Source organism: Macrosteles quadrilineatus, unplaced genomic scaffold (genome assembly GCF_028750875.1).
Source record: "Macrosteles quadrilineatus isolate MER2022 unplaced genomic scaffold, UCM_ALF_1.0 Scaffold_8__2_contigs__length_117827958, whole genome shotgun sequence".
Classification (NCBI taxonomy): Eukaryota; Metazoa; Arthropoda; class Insecta; order Hemiptera; family Cicadellidae; genus Macrosteles; species Macrosteles quadrilineatus.
In genome coordinates, this window is record NW_026542601.1 from 46482900 (window position 1) to 46501280 (window position 18381).

The 18381-nt window shown below is 34.1% G+C and overlaps 1 protein-coding gene across 1 annotated transcript in view; it reads left to right on the top strand.

Moving 5' to 3' along the window:
- Nucleotides 1-18381, top strand: part of LOC128999825 (uncharacterized) — a 176737-nt gene that overhangs the window by 115227 nt on the left and 43129 nt on the right. The window contains exons 29-34 of the mRNA XM_054426521.1: nt 925-1310; nt 2760-2784; nt 5200-5555; nt 6984-7014; nt 12097-12560; nt 16610-16646. Of these exons, the coding sequence (XP_054282496.1) occupies nt 925-1310; nt 2760-2784; nt 5200-5555; nt 6984-7014; nt 12097-12560; nt 16610-16646 (1299 nt within the window). The remainder of the gene's footprint in view (nt 1-924; nt 1311-2759; nt 2785-5199; nt 5556-6983; nt 7015-12096; nt 12561-16609; nt 16647-18381) is intronic.

Sequence of the window (18381 nt, forward strand, 5' to 3'; positions counted from 1 at the left end):
TTTTAAAAAAAATTGTTTTTTATACAAAAATATTTTTTTCTGTGAAGTTTTTCATTCGATGATTATGAAATTTAGTAACCATGTTAACATACACAAGACCTATTACAGAAAAAATAATCAAGTTGTTCCGACTGTAAATTTCAATATGGCGGCCGTTTGAATTTTTATAACTTAAATAGCTTGAAAACGGTCAATTTTATGAAAAAATTTTATAATATACTTTTTTTAGCACTTTCAATTCCCTATCAAACAATAACAAGATAAAAAAGATCGGACTAAAGATAACTGAAATATAACGTTTTTTTGTGTAAAAATAAAGGCAAAGTTAGTTGGGGAACCCTTTGGCCTTGTCTTACAGCTAAAAAACCTTTTATTTCAGTTGTCTTTTGTCCGACCTTTTTGATCTTGGTTCCGTTTGATAGGGAATTTAAAATGCCAACAAAAGTATTCTTGAAATTTTTTCATAAAATTAGCCGTTTTTGAGTTATTTAAGTTATAAGAATTCAAACGGCCGCCATTTTGAAATTTACAATCGGAACAACTTTATTATTTTTTTCTATAATAGGTCTTGTATATGTTAACATGGTAACCAAATTTCATAATCATCGAATGAAAAACTTCACAGATAAAAATATTTTTGTATAAAAAACAAAATGGCGGATAACAGGGTAAATATGCATTTTCGGTCATACCTTCACATAAACTTTTTTCTTCCTTTTAGTATGATGATTCATTTCCCAAAGTTCTGATACGTTTTTTATGGACACCCTGTATTTAAGGATGCTTCTTGTTATGTATGTGTGTAATATTTGCATTACGTTAACTCTATTTCCACTTCGAACAAAAAACAGTCTTACAATCTTTGAAACTTATCACAGAGTGTTGTCTCTTCGTCAGTACCTAACGGTTATCATACTGTTTCAGCTGATGATATATACGTAGAAGAAAACAAGTTAGCAGTACAGAAAGATAAACTAGTCGCCAGATACATCAGTGAGCCAAATGGCTATAATATATATTGCTATAAAAGTGAAGGAAAGGAACATATATTGGTCATAAGACAATCAAACCGATTTATAATATCTATTAAAGGATTAGATTGTTCGTATTCTAAGGATGTGAATTCCATGTTTCTTTTCGAACATCCATACCCGAATGTGATGAGGGTATATGCAACCTTACCGGAGTCCCGTCAAAACGGCAGACTTTTGAAACTGGAACATCCTTGGTGTGTCTACAAAGTCTATGTACCCAACGTCATCGCACCGGAATACTATGACAAACTCCGAGAGTCTATTAAATGGATTGAGGTAAATAACACTCAATTATTTTTGTTTTTTTAGAAGAAAAGATTCACATAACTTAGTTAAGTTTTGTATAAACTTACAATCCTATTCGTGCTGAAGTGGATATATGTGATCTGATAGACCATAGTAAAAGTATATCGTTTAGGTAAAATATTAGTGTTTTTTTATACATTTCAACCAGCGCTGCAATTACAAGATTTTTTTAAATCTATAAATAATAATAGTTATTTTTTTATTTGCAAATATATCAAAAATAATTTAAAAATTGTTTTAATAAACGAAAAAGGTATAACACGATTTAATGATATTGTTTTTGAATTTAAGTTAGTGATGATTATCCATTGCCAAATGATTAGGAGTATGAATTTTTTAGGATCTTAGTTAGAAATTAGAAAATACATTTAGCATGTCATGGTGTAAAATCTTTAGCACGTGCATTTCTAACTGCTATTTTTGTAGTATACTGCTGTCCATATTGTAATAGTTATCATTTTTTATATCGCTAAGTTTTATTAAAATAACCATAAGAAACCCCTAACACCCTAATTCCTTGTTAGTCGTTTTTACATCACAGTAAATGTGACGACATTCAGTTCCTCTAAGAAATTTAACAACATTTATGCTATGTACACAACTAATAAAACTATATTTTAATAATGAATACAAGCACTACTTAAAAATGCTTTGTGATTAAAGAATGTTCAAACTATTGGAAGCATATTTGCGTTGCTCTTATTCTAAGTGTTATAAATATTTTTCCTCAATAAAATTAAAAACATTATTCTCTAATAAGAAATGGTGTCAGAAGTCTGACATATACTTTCTCTCATTAGTTTGTTAACAAGCCTGCATGATTAAGCTGTGGGAGTAACTATGACATTTTATGGAGCATTTCACAAAAGTTTTCATAACTTTTGAGCCGTAACTTTTACATTAATGGGGGTTGCGCTGTTTTATTTGAAATTAAAAAGACGATATTACATACTACATTTGAATTAAAATCGTGTAGGTCGTGTTTGAAAATCCAATTTGTTCTGTATATACTGTAATGGGTTTTAATATGAAAATCACCATAAAAAGAAAAAAATGCAAATAAGTATAAGACCAACAAGGGGTACTACGGATTATTACCTACATACAAAATTTAATCAAAATCGGGTACCACAGGTGTGATTTGTAGCTCTGTACCCATTCACCCATACAGACACTACACACATACACAAACACCAGAACACACACACACACTACTTCCAAAACCACTTTTTCGGGTTCAGAGGGACCGACCCAAAACGTATATATCCCCCTAAAACTCTCGAAAATGTTGACAAAACAATACTTTTTCCATAATATACTATGTATAGAGGGAGTAAGTGGATAATTTTAAATACGTTTTTACGTTATTAAGAACGGAGTGTACTTCATTTGACAATCTAATGTAAACCTATGTTTCAGGAGAGAGAATGCCGTGCAATAAAATGTAAGTTTGAACAAATATTATCTACAGTACGGCAGTATATTCTTTATGTTAGGTCTGGCAATAAGTAAGTTTATTTAATCAAATTTGTTTTTGTTAAAATTATTCTTACTTTAGCCAATAACTTGTACTCACCAGTGTCTCTCTTAACTCTCTCGCCATTCCCTCATGCTTCGTTTCCGTAGGGTTATATTATTATATTTTGCCACTTTTAAAATATCTTAATAGTCGTGCGGCTATGTCATTAGATTAGAAGTATCCCCTGTATTAAATGAAAATTAATAAAAAATATATGATCACAACTCTTGATACATGTTTATTTCTTAACAATAAAAATTATTATTTACAATATGAAATTATTCCAGTTAAAGGAAATTCGGGGATTTGGGCGTGTTCCCAGCCTTTCGGGAAGAGGAACTTTCCTCCAATGTCCAATCACTGAGAGATCGTAGAGCACCTGGCTTATGGCATTCCTGCGGAAATCCTCAAGCTCATCGTTAATTACGTTGCAAACATACATTTGGATATGTTCAATGATGCTTGGCAAACAGCATTTTCCGTCAGCGTCGTTTTTCCGTGGTCTACCTTGTCTTGATTCCCAAGGTGAATTGTGCACCGGAGAAGGCCTCTCTTCTTTCTTCTCAATGTCTATGCGTCACACCACTGGCAAAGTGATAGAGAAGCTAATTCGTGTCAGACTGAGGCTAACGTCTCTGCGGGTGATTTTTCCCCGCAGAAGCATGGGTTTCCTTTCGGTCACTTGATTGGTGCCATCCAGAGGTAGTTGAGGCAATGCAGAGTGCGGAGGCCCACCCACTCAGAGTGCGGAGGTGGTAGTACCTCGTCACTCTTGACGTGAGGAACGCGTTTAACTCCTCTGTTATGCTGCGCGCGCTCGAGCATACGTTCTGCATTCCTCTCTACATCCCCCGAATCTTCGAGTCCTACCTTCCTACCATGTTTTGTTTTATCACATCACTGAATGTCAGCATTTGATATCTATCACTTCTGGGGCTGCACAGGGATCGATCCTGGGACCCAATCTCTGGAACCTGTCTTAAGAGTGTCAGCTAAGACTTGAAATGCCTTCCTCTTTGGCTACGCTGATGACGTCACTGCTCGGTTTGCAGTCACCAACGTCAAAGAGGCAGAGTTAAAACCCGTGTGTAGTGATGCTCAATATCAACGAATGGATGCAGGACCACAGCTTGTAGATGGTGGTCGAAATGGCCGAGATCGTGGTCCTAACCAAGAAGAGGATTCGCTGCCTTTAGTATGCCAATGCCAAACGCTGGCGGTTCCTGTTCCTACAAACATCACCTACAGATGGCTGTTGTCTAATCAGTGCTCTTGTACGGTGCTGAGGCCAGGGCCCATGTGCTGGAGAGGCGTGTCTTCAGTAAATGGATTTCCCACGTTTAGCTGTGAGGGGCCTTGCGAGTTGCTTTTACCTACCGCACGGTCTCTGAGCCTGCAGTCATGGAGATTGGCAGTGCTCCGATCAACGACTTCCATTTTTCAAAGGAGCGACAGGTGATCTACCGCAGAAGACCTGAAGTAGGCAGAGAGATTACAGCTACAGAAGAACGAGACCGCAGTTTCAACCTCTGGCAACGCGAATGGGACGCCGAGACTAGGGACGTTGGGCCACCAGGCTCATTCCCAGCCTCTTAACATGGGTGGAACGGGAGCATCGTGAGGTTGGGTATTTTGTGTTCCAGTTTTTGTCGGGCCACAGGTACTTCGTGGCCTTTTTGCACAGAATAAGGGAAAACCGCTAGCTCAGACTGTCTGTACTGTCTCAGCATTGCAGACACGGCCGAACAAACCTTCTTCTTTTGTGATAGGTGGCATGTCCACCGAGCCTATTTGATCTCGAAAATCGGCTTCGACATTACTCTCGATATTAGTTGGAGCTGTGCTCCATGGAGAGGGCACCTGAAACTGTAATACTGAAACTGTGTAAATGTTCATCGAGGCTATACTTCCGGCTAAGAAGATCGATATCGATCGGCCTTAGCCTTCGGAAAAAAATAAGAAGGAAAGTAATAATGGCAGGGTTCAAAAGGCTCAAATTATTGTGCTAAATAGTTCCAGGCTAGGGTCCTACGAGATGGGGGGGTTTTAGCCTGTAGTCGACGTCCCAGGGACGGCAAGGGATTCCGGCACTACTGAGAATACATTGAATCACTCACTTTACATACCCGTAAACGCATTTTAACCACCTCCCTCCCCCTCCCTCCCCCCAATATGCACTTCAACAGAAAAGGCTTTGACGAAGCAATTTCATGTAAGACAAACATTCTTTTACTGGCTAAATGTACTTTACGTAGGACTTTCCACTGTTATTTAAGAATCATATCAGTTATTTGTATTCGATCATTAAGTTGAAATACATTAATCTAACATATTTTTCAGCAAGAGACATATCTAGATTGGAAGGAATATCTACCGGTAGAGTAAAAGCTACATATTACAACGGAAGATCGAATCCTTTTCAACTGAGCTGTTATGAAAACGCGTTAAAGAAACCACACGCTATCCTCAGTATAAACAGTTACGAAATTAAAATCGATTTGGACTGTGCATCGGTCAACAAAATAGATGACATGTTTCTTGCTGACGAAGATAAAGGCTCCGGTGACATCATTATTGGAAGTAGACCATCCCCCACTTCATCTTGGTGTTACTATGCAATTCCACGTGAAAAAGATAAAGACATTAAACTAGAAGGCGAACGAGATCCAAGCGTCTTGCTCTCTCGATGGTACATGGTAAGTACACACTTACATATAGTATATTTCATCACTAGGAGTGAACGTAGCTCCTTTTGGTACGCAATGTGCCTCGTTTGGAAATAAGATTAGGTACCAAAATAGTATATTTCATCACTAGGGTCAAAGTGACTCTTTTCGACCCGACCTCAAGTTTTACGATCGAGGCGAAGACGAGGTACCCTTTTTTCCCCATGTGTTGAACTATATTTTTCGTCATATTGCACCATTATTTGAACACACTGTGCTAAAAAACTTAAATAGTTTTCATTTATTCTCGCAAAACTACTTCTAACTAGTTTACAATTTTATTTGTACTGTATCGGTAACACGCAGCTGTTTAAAAAGTGATTCAATAGTTTTGTCTATTACGATTGTGTTATTGTACATTATACTATCAATATGTCAAACTATTTACACTAAGGCAACAGTTAACTACAATCGATTATACAATATAAACATACTTTCGATACATGCAATTCTGTTTACAATTGAAATTTACAAATGAGTTAACAACAGCTAATTTTTACTCCCTAGGGGCTAAATAGTTATTTGTGCAACTAGTGAGAAAAGTGAGCAATTGACTCACTCGAGAGAAATCCTTACTCACGAGCCGTAGGTGAGTGAGGAATGGTTTCTCGAGTAAGGCAATTGTACTTTGAACTCGAGTTGCACATTATACTTTTCCTACAGTTACCATAAAACAAATAAATTGGTGAAAAAACATAACCTATTTTTACACAGAAGTGAACTTTTAATATAACATTTAATGTGAAGTGACAAATACAACAGTACAACAGCTGACCAGCTGATTTACAGCCAGTGCTGCCAAACGTATTTCGCGCGCATACGACGTTGCCTGCATGTTACGCGCTCACTATTTCGTGCCTTCACGTTGCAAATCTGGAGTGAGACAATGTTAACTGTCTCACTGATGAGCGAATTGGCCACTTTGCTTTCTCAAATCAGTGAGAGAACATGTACATTGTTAGGTAACTGTAGGAAAAATGATTTTTTCACCACACTATGATGGTTTTAGCTGTTTTACATACGTTAATTGGTGGCTGAAAGCACAGAAAACATACTACTATAACCCAGAATGCCAACCGCATGGTAAAAAGCATTAAGTGTTTTGGGAGAGCTTTACCTGTCAATTAAATCAATTAATTTAATTTAATTAATTTAATTAATTGTCAATTAATTTCGCATAGTTAAAGAAGAACTTAGTTAAAGAAGAAGTTAAAGAAGAACTAAGTTAACAGTCACTAAGCTCAATTTAAAATTATGCACATGCAATTTCTTTCAGTTTTAAAATAATAATAGAATACCAAATGTTTCAAATAACGTTACAGAGTATTAACTAAATACAAATTGTTTTCTTTTATTATATGTCCATTACCAATTTAATTCAAACTATAACATTTTCAGGGTTCTCAAGCAGAGTGTCCCAGCGTTTCACGTAAGTTCCGAAAACTAGATACTTCATACATGCGAAATTGTAGTTTTGCAAACTGTATATTACCATATACTACGTACTTAACAGTTTTAGTTCGGGATCTGTGTCTACTTAATCCATATCATTAAAACGCTACATGAAACTTTGTAAACAATAAGACTTATTTGTTTTAAGATTAAACCCCACATATTATACAGTATACCAAAATGTTTGTATAGGTGTGTAGATGTAGATTTGCAAACTGAACCTACATGGTTGAAAAAGTCCCATGGGCTCTGCCCCAGTGGCTTTTAAAGTTCCCATGTTATCCTTATGAAGTACATATTTGTTTACATTATGATCAGATGGATAATTTGATTGCTGTTAATATCGAGAAAGCTTTGACAATTTGATATTCTAAAAAGAAAAATGAATTAACACGCTGCATTTCTTGAGCCGATTTGCAAACTATGGGAACATAGGAAAGTCATAGAACACCATCAAGTAGAAGAAATAGAAATGTTTTTTTATTTACATTTATACTCGTTATTATGGACAACCTAATGCAGCTATGAGTGGGAAACATTTTTAGAAAACACTAAAAAACAAGACCAGCTTTTGAAAAATGATAAGATATTTGCAAGAAACTATCATTATATCGAACTGTTATGTAAATCGTGAGTATTTCCATAACCCTTGAGTCGACTCTTTTAAAGTCATCAGAAATTATGACTGTCATTCGTTTTAAATACTTCATACGTTCAATACTTTATACGTTTGTAATACTTCTCAATTGCTCGAATTCGAGTAACAGGTACACTAGTTTATTTTACTGCCACACTACGATAGCTTATAATATAGGACTATTTTTTTTCAAACAGACAAAAATAAAGGTAGAGGTTTCAAGTAATCACACGTTTACGTGAGTGTATATTTTGACAATCAAACCATATTATTACGTACCTTTTTACGTATATATTACGTACCTTTTTATTCCGTCTCCAGTCCTTAAAATATTCAAGGGTGACTAGTTTCGGGTCAGAAATGACCCGTTTTCAAACTTATGTCATCAAATTGGTTCTTCCATAAATCCAACAGAAGTCTTCGTTATGAGATACAACACGACGACACATAAAGTTTACACATTTTTAACACAAAAGACATTTAATGGTGGTAGCTGGCCACATTTATAAGGGACACACTGACGCAGGTAGCACGGCGGACACGACGGAATAGTGTATATACCAATCGTGTATACAGGGTGAGTTTAAATTGTCCCCCCCCCCAAACTTTTTTCTACATTTTTCAAATATCAATCCCAGACCACTTCCAAACATTGTTGGGTAGTAAGTACTTCATTTTGACAAGGTGGTGATTTCTAAGCGCCATCTTGGATCGCCATATTGGATGCAAAATATTTTTTTCAAATGTAAAGGTGGGGTTGTGACACAATATTTCGAACTAGATTTTTACCCTGATTACAATACCACAAACCGTTTTTAAAAATCTTGATTCATTCTCAAGTTATGAGGCCTTTTTAAAACTTTATTTTCAGCCCATTTTAACATCGTGCATTTACAAACTAAGACCATAATCTCAAAATAGTGCTAGATAAAGATAAGTATACACTACCAGTTATTGTAAACCTATTTTCACTTATTTATGACTGATGTATTTTTTTCGGCCGCCATCTTGGATCCGCCATTTTGAAATGGGATAAATTATTTTAAATATGAAGGGTGTGTTGTGACCCATCATTTTGAACTACTTTTTTAAGCTAAACTCAATGCCTTAATCCATTTTTTGTTATGAAGTTTTATTTATAAAACATTGCGATATTTTTGTTAAAAATGTTAATATTTCAAAATCAAAATATGAAATAAAAATGGACCATGGAATTGAGTTCAGCTTAAAAAAGTATCAGACAAAAGTACAAGATGGCGGCCGAAAAAAATACATCATTCATAATCAAGTAGAAATAGGTTGGCAATGACTGGTAGTGTATACTTATCTTTATCTAGCACTATTTTGAGATTATGGTCTTAGTTTGTACAAGCACAATGTTAAAATGGGCTAAAAATAAAGTTTTAAAAAGGCCTCATAACTTTAGAATAAATCGAGATTTTTAAAAACTGTTTGCTGTATTGTAATCAGGGTAAAACTCTAGTTCGAAATAATGGGTCACAACCCCACCTTTACATTTGAAAAAAATATTTTGCATCCAATATGGCGGATCCAAGATGGCGGCCGGAAATGACCACCTTGTCAAAATGAAGTACTTACTACCCAACAATGTTTGGAAGTGGTCTGGGATTGATATTTGAAAAAATGTAGAAAAAAGTTGGGGGGGACAATTAAAACTCACCCTGAATACTTATTTATATACTGTATAACTGACAGTATTACTGTAACTGATAGTATTACTTTATAACTGATAGTATTACTGTATAACTAATAGTATTACTGTATCACTGATAGTATTACCGTATAACTGATAGTATTAAGTACCATATAACTGATAGAAGTACTGTATCACTGATAGTATTACTTTATCACTAGTATTGTATCACTTATGGTATTACTGTTTCACTGATAGTAGTACTGTTTCACTGATAGCAGTAATGTGAAATGAAATGAAATGAAACGAGGTGTTAGCCCGTCTTACGTACGTCTTACGTATAGTCAGTTAAAACTGCGTAGGCCTATAATTCAGAACAGCTAGTTTACACGTATAAAGACAAATTTTATTGCAGCCTACAGTAAAAAGAGTAATTATCAATTGAGAAGTGTATAGACCTAGTCAATGATATCACCTTCCATCGCATACCTGTCTCTTCCATAATCAATATCATCACAATACAATTGCTCATACTATACACAATTTCCAGTAGGTCTGAATTGAAACTGAAATAAAACGAAAACATCCAATAAAATTCACAGTACATATAATTATAACGTTGGTGTCCTGACATCATTAAACGAATCGTCCACAGACATCTTTTATGTCAATTTCACTGCATCAATTGCTAAATAAATAAGTGTAAACAAAGAAAAGTAAACACAACAACATATTAGTTTGTTTTGTAAACAGCTGAGTCAAAAATAAAATAATATTCATTTCGACAAAAGAACTGGTCACATGTTGAAGGAATTTATAAAGTAAAAACGCTAGTAAAGCTAGTGACGTAATTAATTGTCTATTGATAATCAAACCACCCTCATTGAATCAATGTCCATCGTAATTCCCCATATTCATTTATTTAAACTATAAAATATTCAGCGCCTACAAACGTAACCACAACTAAACACACTCCAAATAACTTTTTAGATTTCATAAAAGGATGGTTAGTCTAATTGCAGTATCCTAGGTCAATGATGACGTTGTGTTCAATCTATGTCATTCATCTGTATATCTTTAAATAAAACCCGTTTGAGGTTGTGGTGGTAATTTAAAATCGTATTCCTGAGGATTCTTGATCTCCATCTTTATGACATCTATATTTCCGGCCTAATCCAAACAAAGTTCAAGCATTCAAAAACATTGATTGTAAACAAAAAGCTGCCAAGATTAATTAAAACATGTAAAAATTGTGATTTTCCTACCCTTTCCATAAAAGTTGAGGGGTAAAATAATTTGCATATTACTTTTTTTTTACTCGTGTACAGAGCCTCGACTTGTACACATCGATAGTGTTACTTATCTTAGTGGTCTACTAATCTTACTTATTTCCTATCAATGACAAAATCTGAGTAAATAACCTCATAGTTCTATAGGGCATTTTTATAATTAACCAGCTGTTAGTTACAAATTACATTGCACTTAAACAATCCGAAGATTACAAAGATTACTTACAAAAAATTATTTGAACATCCTAGTATTTTACTATGTATACCTATTTAAATAATCCGTCATCCTCTTATCGAAGGATTGGACGTATCAATGATTAGCATTACACTTAGTATAAATAAGTCAACCCTTAGTATGTCTTTTAATTTGATCCAAGTTCTGAATTTGTGTTACAAACGCTGACTGTTTACAGCTGTTATGTTAAGCAAATTATATTATACCAAAAGCTAGATTAGAATTCTAGCGTCGGCTGCTAGACTTAAAATTAAATAAAAAATTAAAATCTAATTTCAAAATAACTGGGACCCTAAACTAAAATTATGGCTTCGACATTACCTAGTTCTCAAAATTATCTTTCTTTCAACACAAAAATCATGAAAATCCGTCGAGTGGTTGATTCAGAATCGTGAAATAAAAAAACCCTGTTACGTTTTAATATTATAGATAGAAAAATAAAAATATTTTATTTCCCAACGGCATAATACAACTCGTGGTATTTACATAATAATTATACAATCATTAACTTATTTAAATTTACAGTATTCTATAGTATTACACATCTACCATAGCCATAATGTTCTACCACTTCACCTAAACAATAGAGAAAAATAAATTATCAACAATTCGCAAAATATCACAAATTATTCATGAAATGAAAAACATAAACATAACTGTAAACAATCCTACTTTGACAGTTCTCATTGCGAATCACAGTTTTTTGTTAATGCTTAGTTCAAATTAGCTGTTTCACAAATGCAAAAAAATATAGTGCTGCACCTTGTTGGTAAATCTTATAACTTTTTAATGCTTTTCCATATCATAGAACCAACTTTTTTTAGTTGAAACAGCTGACTAAATTCTTTAATTCCCTTTAAATATGAATACTCATAAGGTTAACAGAGCCACTGGGGTGGAGCCCGAAAGAATTTTTTAGATAAGAATATGCCTATCTGTTAATCGGGAATGTATGCTATCGTCATGTCCAATTTCAGCCCAATCTGTCCAGTGGTTTATGCGTGATTGAACTTCAAACACACAAACAAACAAACAAACAAACACACTAACATTCACATTTATAAAATTAGTAAGATTTCACTCAATTTATCGCAGTTAGATGAATTAGCGTAAGCCTTAAAAGTAACCGTCGATTTTGACGGGTTTCACCTAGTTAATATTATTACTGTATCACTGATGGTAGTAAAGCGACTAAGCACTTTTATTTTTAGAAACTAATAATTCATTTACGAATATATTTCTAGGGGCCAACATAATTACAAGCTCTCTAAAAGTAGAAACAATTAGTAAAACCCTTGTATCTACATACTCAGTTGATGTCAAGAAAGAAAAGGAGGAAGAACTACAAACGTTTATACTTCAATGCTATCGTAAAAATGATAAAGACGCCAAATACATATTGACGATAGCAGAACGGAAAGAAAGTAATGCCGAAAATCGATACCGTGAAAAACTGCCTTTTGAGGATAACATTGTATTTTTAGCCGCATTCGATGATTTCGACTGCGCTCCTGAATCTAATCGCCCTTTACATGAAAAAGTGTACATGTTCACATTCAAAGACGGGTCAGAGAACATTTTGTCTTTTAGAAGTAGAGTTGACACTGTCAAGTGGTGCCAGTACGATATTTGTGTAGAGAAGTGTCAGGACTCGGACCAGGTATTCTTGAAATATGCTGCCAACCCAGGAGGGTTTGAATCAATCAAGGTACGACAATAACATTAAGTACCTTAATATTGCAAAATGACCTAGAATCTTAGGATATTACATTACATAGAAAATCATAACGGTATTTTGACAATTTAATTTATCCTAAAGCTATAATATTTAGAGTAAAAATATGAGAAATAACCATTTAAAAATTTATTTTTTGTTTAAATTTTCGATAGGTTCCAACAAACTTTATTTTACCATTAAGAATAATATAGTATTATTTTACAAATATAATTTTTTTTCTTTCCTACAATACAGTTACAGCTTTAGTTAGGAAGCTCATGCGTAAACATTTCTCTAGTGTGCAGCAAAGTGCTACTTTGCACACTAGTTACACAAATAACTATTTCAGGTCCTTCTTGTAGACTTTAAAATACATGCATTCTTAAGAAATCCTTTAAAGGAGGGTCAAAAACTTTACTTAACTATGTAGAGCTGATTCAGAGCCATGTTTGTTTTCGAACCACGACCATTTTAAATTCAACATAATTTGAGTACTTTTTGTAAAATAGTTATGGAACTCCATATTCACCTCTTTGAATTATGTTAAAAAGGCTATAAATTCATAAGCCATACTTAGTACTCTGATGTGTTCGTTACATCAAACAAGCTTTACAGACGGATAGTTACTTAATCACACTTTGTAAAAAAGTATTAGATGGCTTCAAAATACTCTTAGTCCTTGTTACTAGTCAATGCTTGCCATCGAAAGTGACACTTATACTTTCCAATAGCTATTCATCAGATAAGTTTACCAGGTTTAGCAGGTAAGTTTACCTTTTTTACTAGGAAAATACATTGATCACACTAAATTATATTAACACCTTTATGACATTAAATTTGCACTATTGGCTTTTAGGAACATAAGTCCCTAAAAAGCTCAAATGTTAAACAAATATTGTAATATTTGACAAGCTCAGTATCAAATTATGTATGTGTTATGATGAATACTGTACACCTTATCTTTTGTGTGAAAACAGTCTCTTTGTTTGCTTTGTTAATGTTATTTTCAATAAATAATTTGAATCAGAGGTTCCTCTCCTAAGTCTTAAGTGTTGAAGGCAGCAAACATATAATTGTTTGTGAATAAAATACTGGTTTACTAAGTTATTTTTTGTCTAATTTTAAAAGATAACAAAAAAAGCTTACCTGTAAGGAATTTCGGAAACCATCTTGGTGAAATTTGAAAAGGCATAGTAAAAAGGTGTGTTGAGATAAGCTTACAGTCCAGTAGTTCTCGGTAAACTCCTTTTGTAAATTAATGAAAAGGTATCCTATTGACCAAATTTAATCCTGGATTTGTTTCTGATCAACATAAAAATAGAAACTACACTTAGTTTAAAATTATGTGGTGGTATTACTCCTAAAAATGCGTTTGAATTTACATATTCTATCAAAATAGGCATATTTAAACGTTCATCGGATTCACAGTTAAGACCACACTGAGTTATTCATTTGCTTATTCGTCCGCTTTTTTTATGTAATTGTGAATAGTATACATTTTTCATTTAATGGATACATTATTATTTGGAATTAAAATCCATGTTTGGCCTTTGAGCTGTATCGTAACCAAACATAGGCTTTATCCGTCAATCCTGCTCAAATTATGTAACTACGTTGGTTACGGCTGTTTTGGCATTACAATGCCATCGTCAGACATCGAAATCTCGGCTGAAGTAGCGTCGTTGAAGTTAAAACCATACATAATACATAGTCCCTGTTTTATCTATGTTAAAACACATAACACTCAAGAGCAATACGAATTAAATTTACACATTTCACAAAAACTATCAGCCTGTCGTACTAAATGCAACAGGTTGACATGTTCCCGTTCCGAGCAAGGTGCCGACTGTCGTATTGCCGAAACGGCCGTAACACACGTAGTTACACCATTTGAGCTGGTATGACGAATGTAAAGCCTATTTTTAGTTATCATTTTGTTTGATTGGCTTAAATATTTTGTCACTGGTGGGGGTTCCATTACCCAGTCATCGAAACAAATCACGAAATTACTTTTCATCAGCATTGACATGCATATTAAAGAAATGGAAACTAACTCTAGGTTTACTGTTATATATAGATGCTCCCTTTGCAATCTATACTATTCATGCTAGGCTATATTATTTCAAACTTTTTCCCTTAGAACAACAGGCAGTTCCTCACCTGATTATACTCTCCTCCAGACAGTATTATTTTTCCGCCCATTGGAACGTGTCATATTAATTACTTAGTAAAACATTATTGCCTGTACGAACCTATTTCATCTTTATTCCCAGGTTATTTTCTTAGAGTAGCCATTACGGTTATTCCACTTCATACAAAATTAACCAATTAATTAAACACTACAATAAGCGTCAAGTTAAATGTTACAAAAAGGTTTAGAATTCATCGCCAACATATCTTTTGAAATAAAAACAAAGCAGACGGGTTCCATTTAATTTTGAAACGTTGATTATTTAGTCAGTGTGGTTATTTTGTTTAACATTCCTTCAACACAACAATAACCTTTAAATGTGAAGTAATGTAAAAAAGTAAAATAATTTTTCCTACTGTCGCCCGACAAAGTTGGCTTTCTTGTACTGTTTATAGTACAGAAAGCTGCTAATTGCTGCATATTTATACTTTGTCGTACGGTTTATACTTTGTCATACGGTTTATACTTTGTCGTACGGTTTATACTTTGTCGTACGGTTTATGCTTTGGCGCACATCAGGATTCCAACGAAACAACACAAATAAGCGTGGTTCTATTATGCACGTAATCCGTGTACGCTTGGAAATAGGTTGGCAACACTTAAAGATAATAATACTATGAGCAGCTGATTGACTATTATAACTACGATTTAACCTGTCATTTCGTGTTTATAGTTTATGTTCTCTTTTCAGAATTTCTGAACTTTCTGGACTTTTCTTTTAATCGTTTTTAAAACATTCTTACGATCTTAATACACAAGAAAATACCTTTAAAGCATTTTTTAAGGCGCGGAAACCACTGCAAATTACAAAAATATTCGGTACTATTTTCTCAAGTTGCGGAGCTCATTGCTTGCCGAGGAAAAAATAGCGGAGCGATTCGGACCGGGGACTACTTTCTCTAGGGCACCTATTTGTGTTGCAGCTGAACCTAAAAACGTGCTGTATAGTGTTTGAAAGACTAATTATTTATATGCTTTATAGTGACTGTAGGAAAAATATAATGTGTAACACGAGTGCAAAAGGCTTTTGCTGCACTTTGCTCACTAGTTACACAAATAACTATTGTTAACTTCGCGAACATATGTTTTAAAATAAAAAACAAAGTGTTTTAATCAGGTAAATTATTAAAATTATTATACTCTTTATTAAATTTTCCGTTAAAATATTTGAAACTTCATTATTTTTCAGCCATTCTAAGTCCAATTACGTATATCTTATTTTGTGTTAAAAATTTTGGAATTTCACTATTTTTCTCGCCATTACGGGATAGGGACCTTTAATTTAAAATCTTTTTCGTCGTTCTACGACTTCCCACAATTCTGACGCAAAGAATCGGCTAACGTAATTAAATATATAAATACTGACTAATGCACATACTGACCATTACAATATACAGTAATGGTCCTAACCTTGATAATTTCAATATTGTTATGCTATACCTGTTCTTAAGTCAATCGTAAGTAAAATCTTTCTCTGGGTTTAGTTTTTTTACTAACATACTCGTATAACAGTAAAACACCGATGAACAATGTTTATTTAAAATCAATATTTTTACCTTTTTGGTAGCCTAAGGTGTCCAAAATTCTTATCTCCTGCGAGACGCGTTTGCATCTTCAGTCGCTGTCACAGGTCTCAACATTGCCCACAGAAGTGGTTGTAACAATTTACAAAACATATTAACACAGTTCACGAAACACATATTTATATACAGTTTTACGACCATGGTCACACACGTACTGTACATCAAGCGAGCTAAAGGTTGTAGGCTTACTCAGGTAGGTTTATTTAAAGACCTTCACTGCGTGACCTACCGTATCTCTCATACAATGCTATATGTTTTTTTTTCAGGAAGGGGTCTTGCTGGATAAAAACCCTTCATTCAAGGGTAAGTTAACGCTACTTGAAAGCTAATGTTTCAGACCTACTGGTTTTACTAAGATACAAACTTATGAATAGAGACCAAATTGTTTATGAATTACTCCATCAGCTCATTACTGCTATCTATACAGGGTGATTGGTACTCAGTGTGACCAACATTTTTGGTGTAAGTACAAAGTAAATGAAGTGTGATGATGCATATCAAATGTTCCAAGTCTAAAAATTAGCTTCCCAAAAAATTATTTCATGTTTTAAAAAAATAACCATGCTTTTAAACTTAGTACAGCGATTTCTCAATTACCTGTATATGGATTTGAGTAGATAATGTCATTTTCGTGTTCTACATTAAATTTTGAACAAGAATAATGGATAAATGATGGAGGATCAGTTGAAAAAACTCCATTGTAAATAGATTCAAAGATAAAAATTAAGATGTTTGATAATAATTAAAAAAAAAACAATGGTCTATTGCATTTTTCCCACCCTGTATACAAGAAAGTGTTGGAATATGTTAAAAACTGCGTCATTTTATAAGCTTTCCAACAATATGCTACACTATTAGGGATTCTTGCTACACTAAAGTGGGAATATTGGTGGTAGATATGTCCACCTTCACATCCAAAAACGCTAGGTTCTAGCCCAGAACTATTTCACATCTTCTCAGGGTAGTTCTAGAGGGTTGCGGCATTACCATATGTATAAAGTCGATTGGTGATTGGCGGGATTTGAACCTGAGACCTGGGGCTCCGAAGATCCACACTCTTCCACTAGACCAGCTCGCCCAGAGGTCAACAAAGAGTACCTCTGATTGGTCCGTTCGAATTCATATCACTCATTTTCTACCATCCCATCGCCTCAGTAAATTGTATAGAAGTATAAGTCTTCTCTATTAGATTAAAACTAATAGTACTAAGATTCATACATTGGAGTCCTCGTTTACTTAACTCACACTTTAGTTAAATAAAAGTTTATCTGTTGATAGATGAGTGAACGAAGTGAACGAATCGGTGTAGCGGATTTTTATCCCCCTGGAATTTTACCCCTGGGCAAAACTGACGTCACAAACCAGGTGGTAAAATTCCGGCCGCGAACTTTCGAGTTGCACAACATCAGTTTGATGGATTAAAGGTGAAACTAAACGCATATTTTTACGGTTGTGAATTTAATCAGAACGCATCAAATTATAAAAACCTAGAGTGTACGGGCCGGAATTATACCCCCGGACTTTTACCCCATGGCCAGATATATTTTCTTTTTATTCAGTTTTAATTTAATAGTAAACGTTATTAAGTAGCCTATCTTAATTTATCTGTAACCCTAACTAATCAAACAGGTTTTTAATATTAACTAGTGTACATGTTGCTCGAATTCGAGCAATTGTAAAGTATTACAGGATTTGCAAAGCAATAACAATCATACTTAGCTATCAACATTTCAACAAAATCACACCTACCTTCCCTGTAGCAGCAAACCTTAGTACTCATATTAAAATTAACTTAATATTATTTAGATAGGAAAAAATGACCATTTTAAGGGAATAACTAACCTTTGTTGAGCGGAGCGAGCGAAGCTCTTTGGGATCAACTTCAATGCAACAAATAGAGAAACATCACTCAATAACGGCTGAACGCATTTTAGTAAAACTTAACAAAATTACTTAGACTAATAGTGAGATGGTTTTTAAACAAACAAATTTCAATTAGATATTGCTAATGCAATTTAAAACGAACTTAAAATTTCCA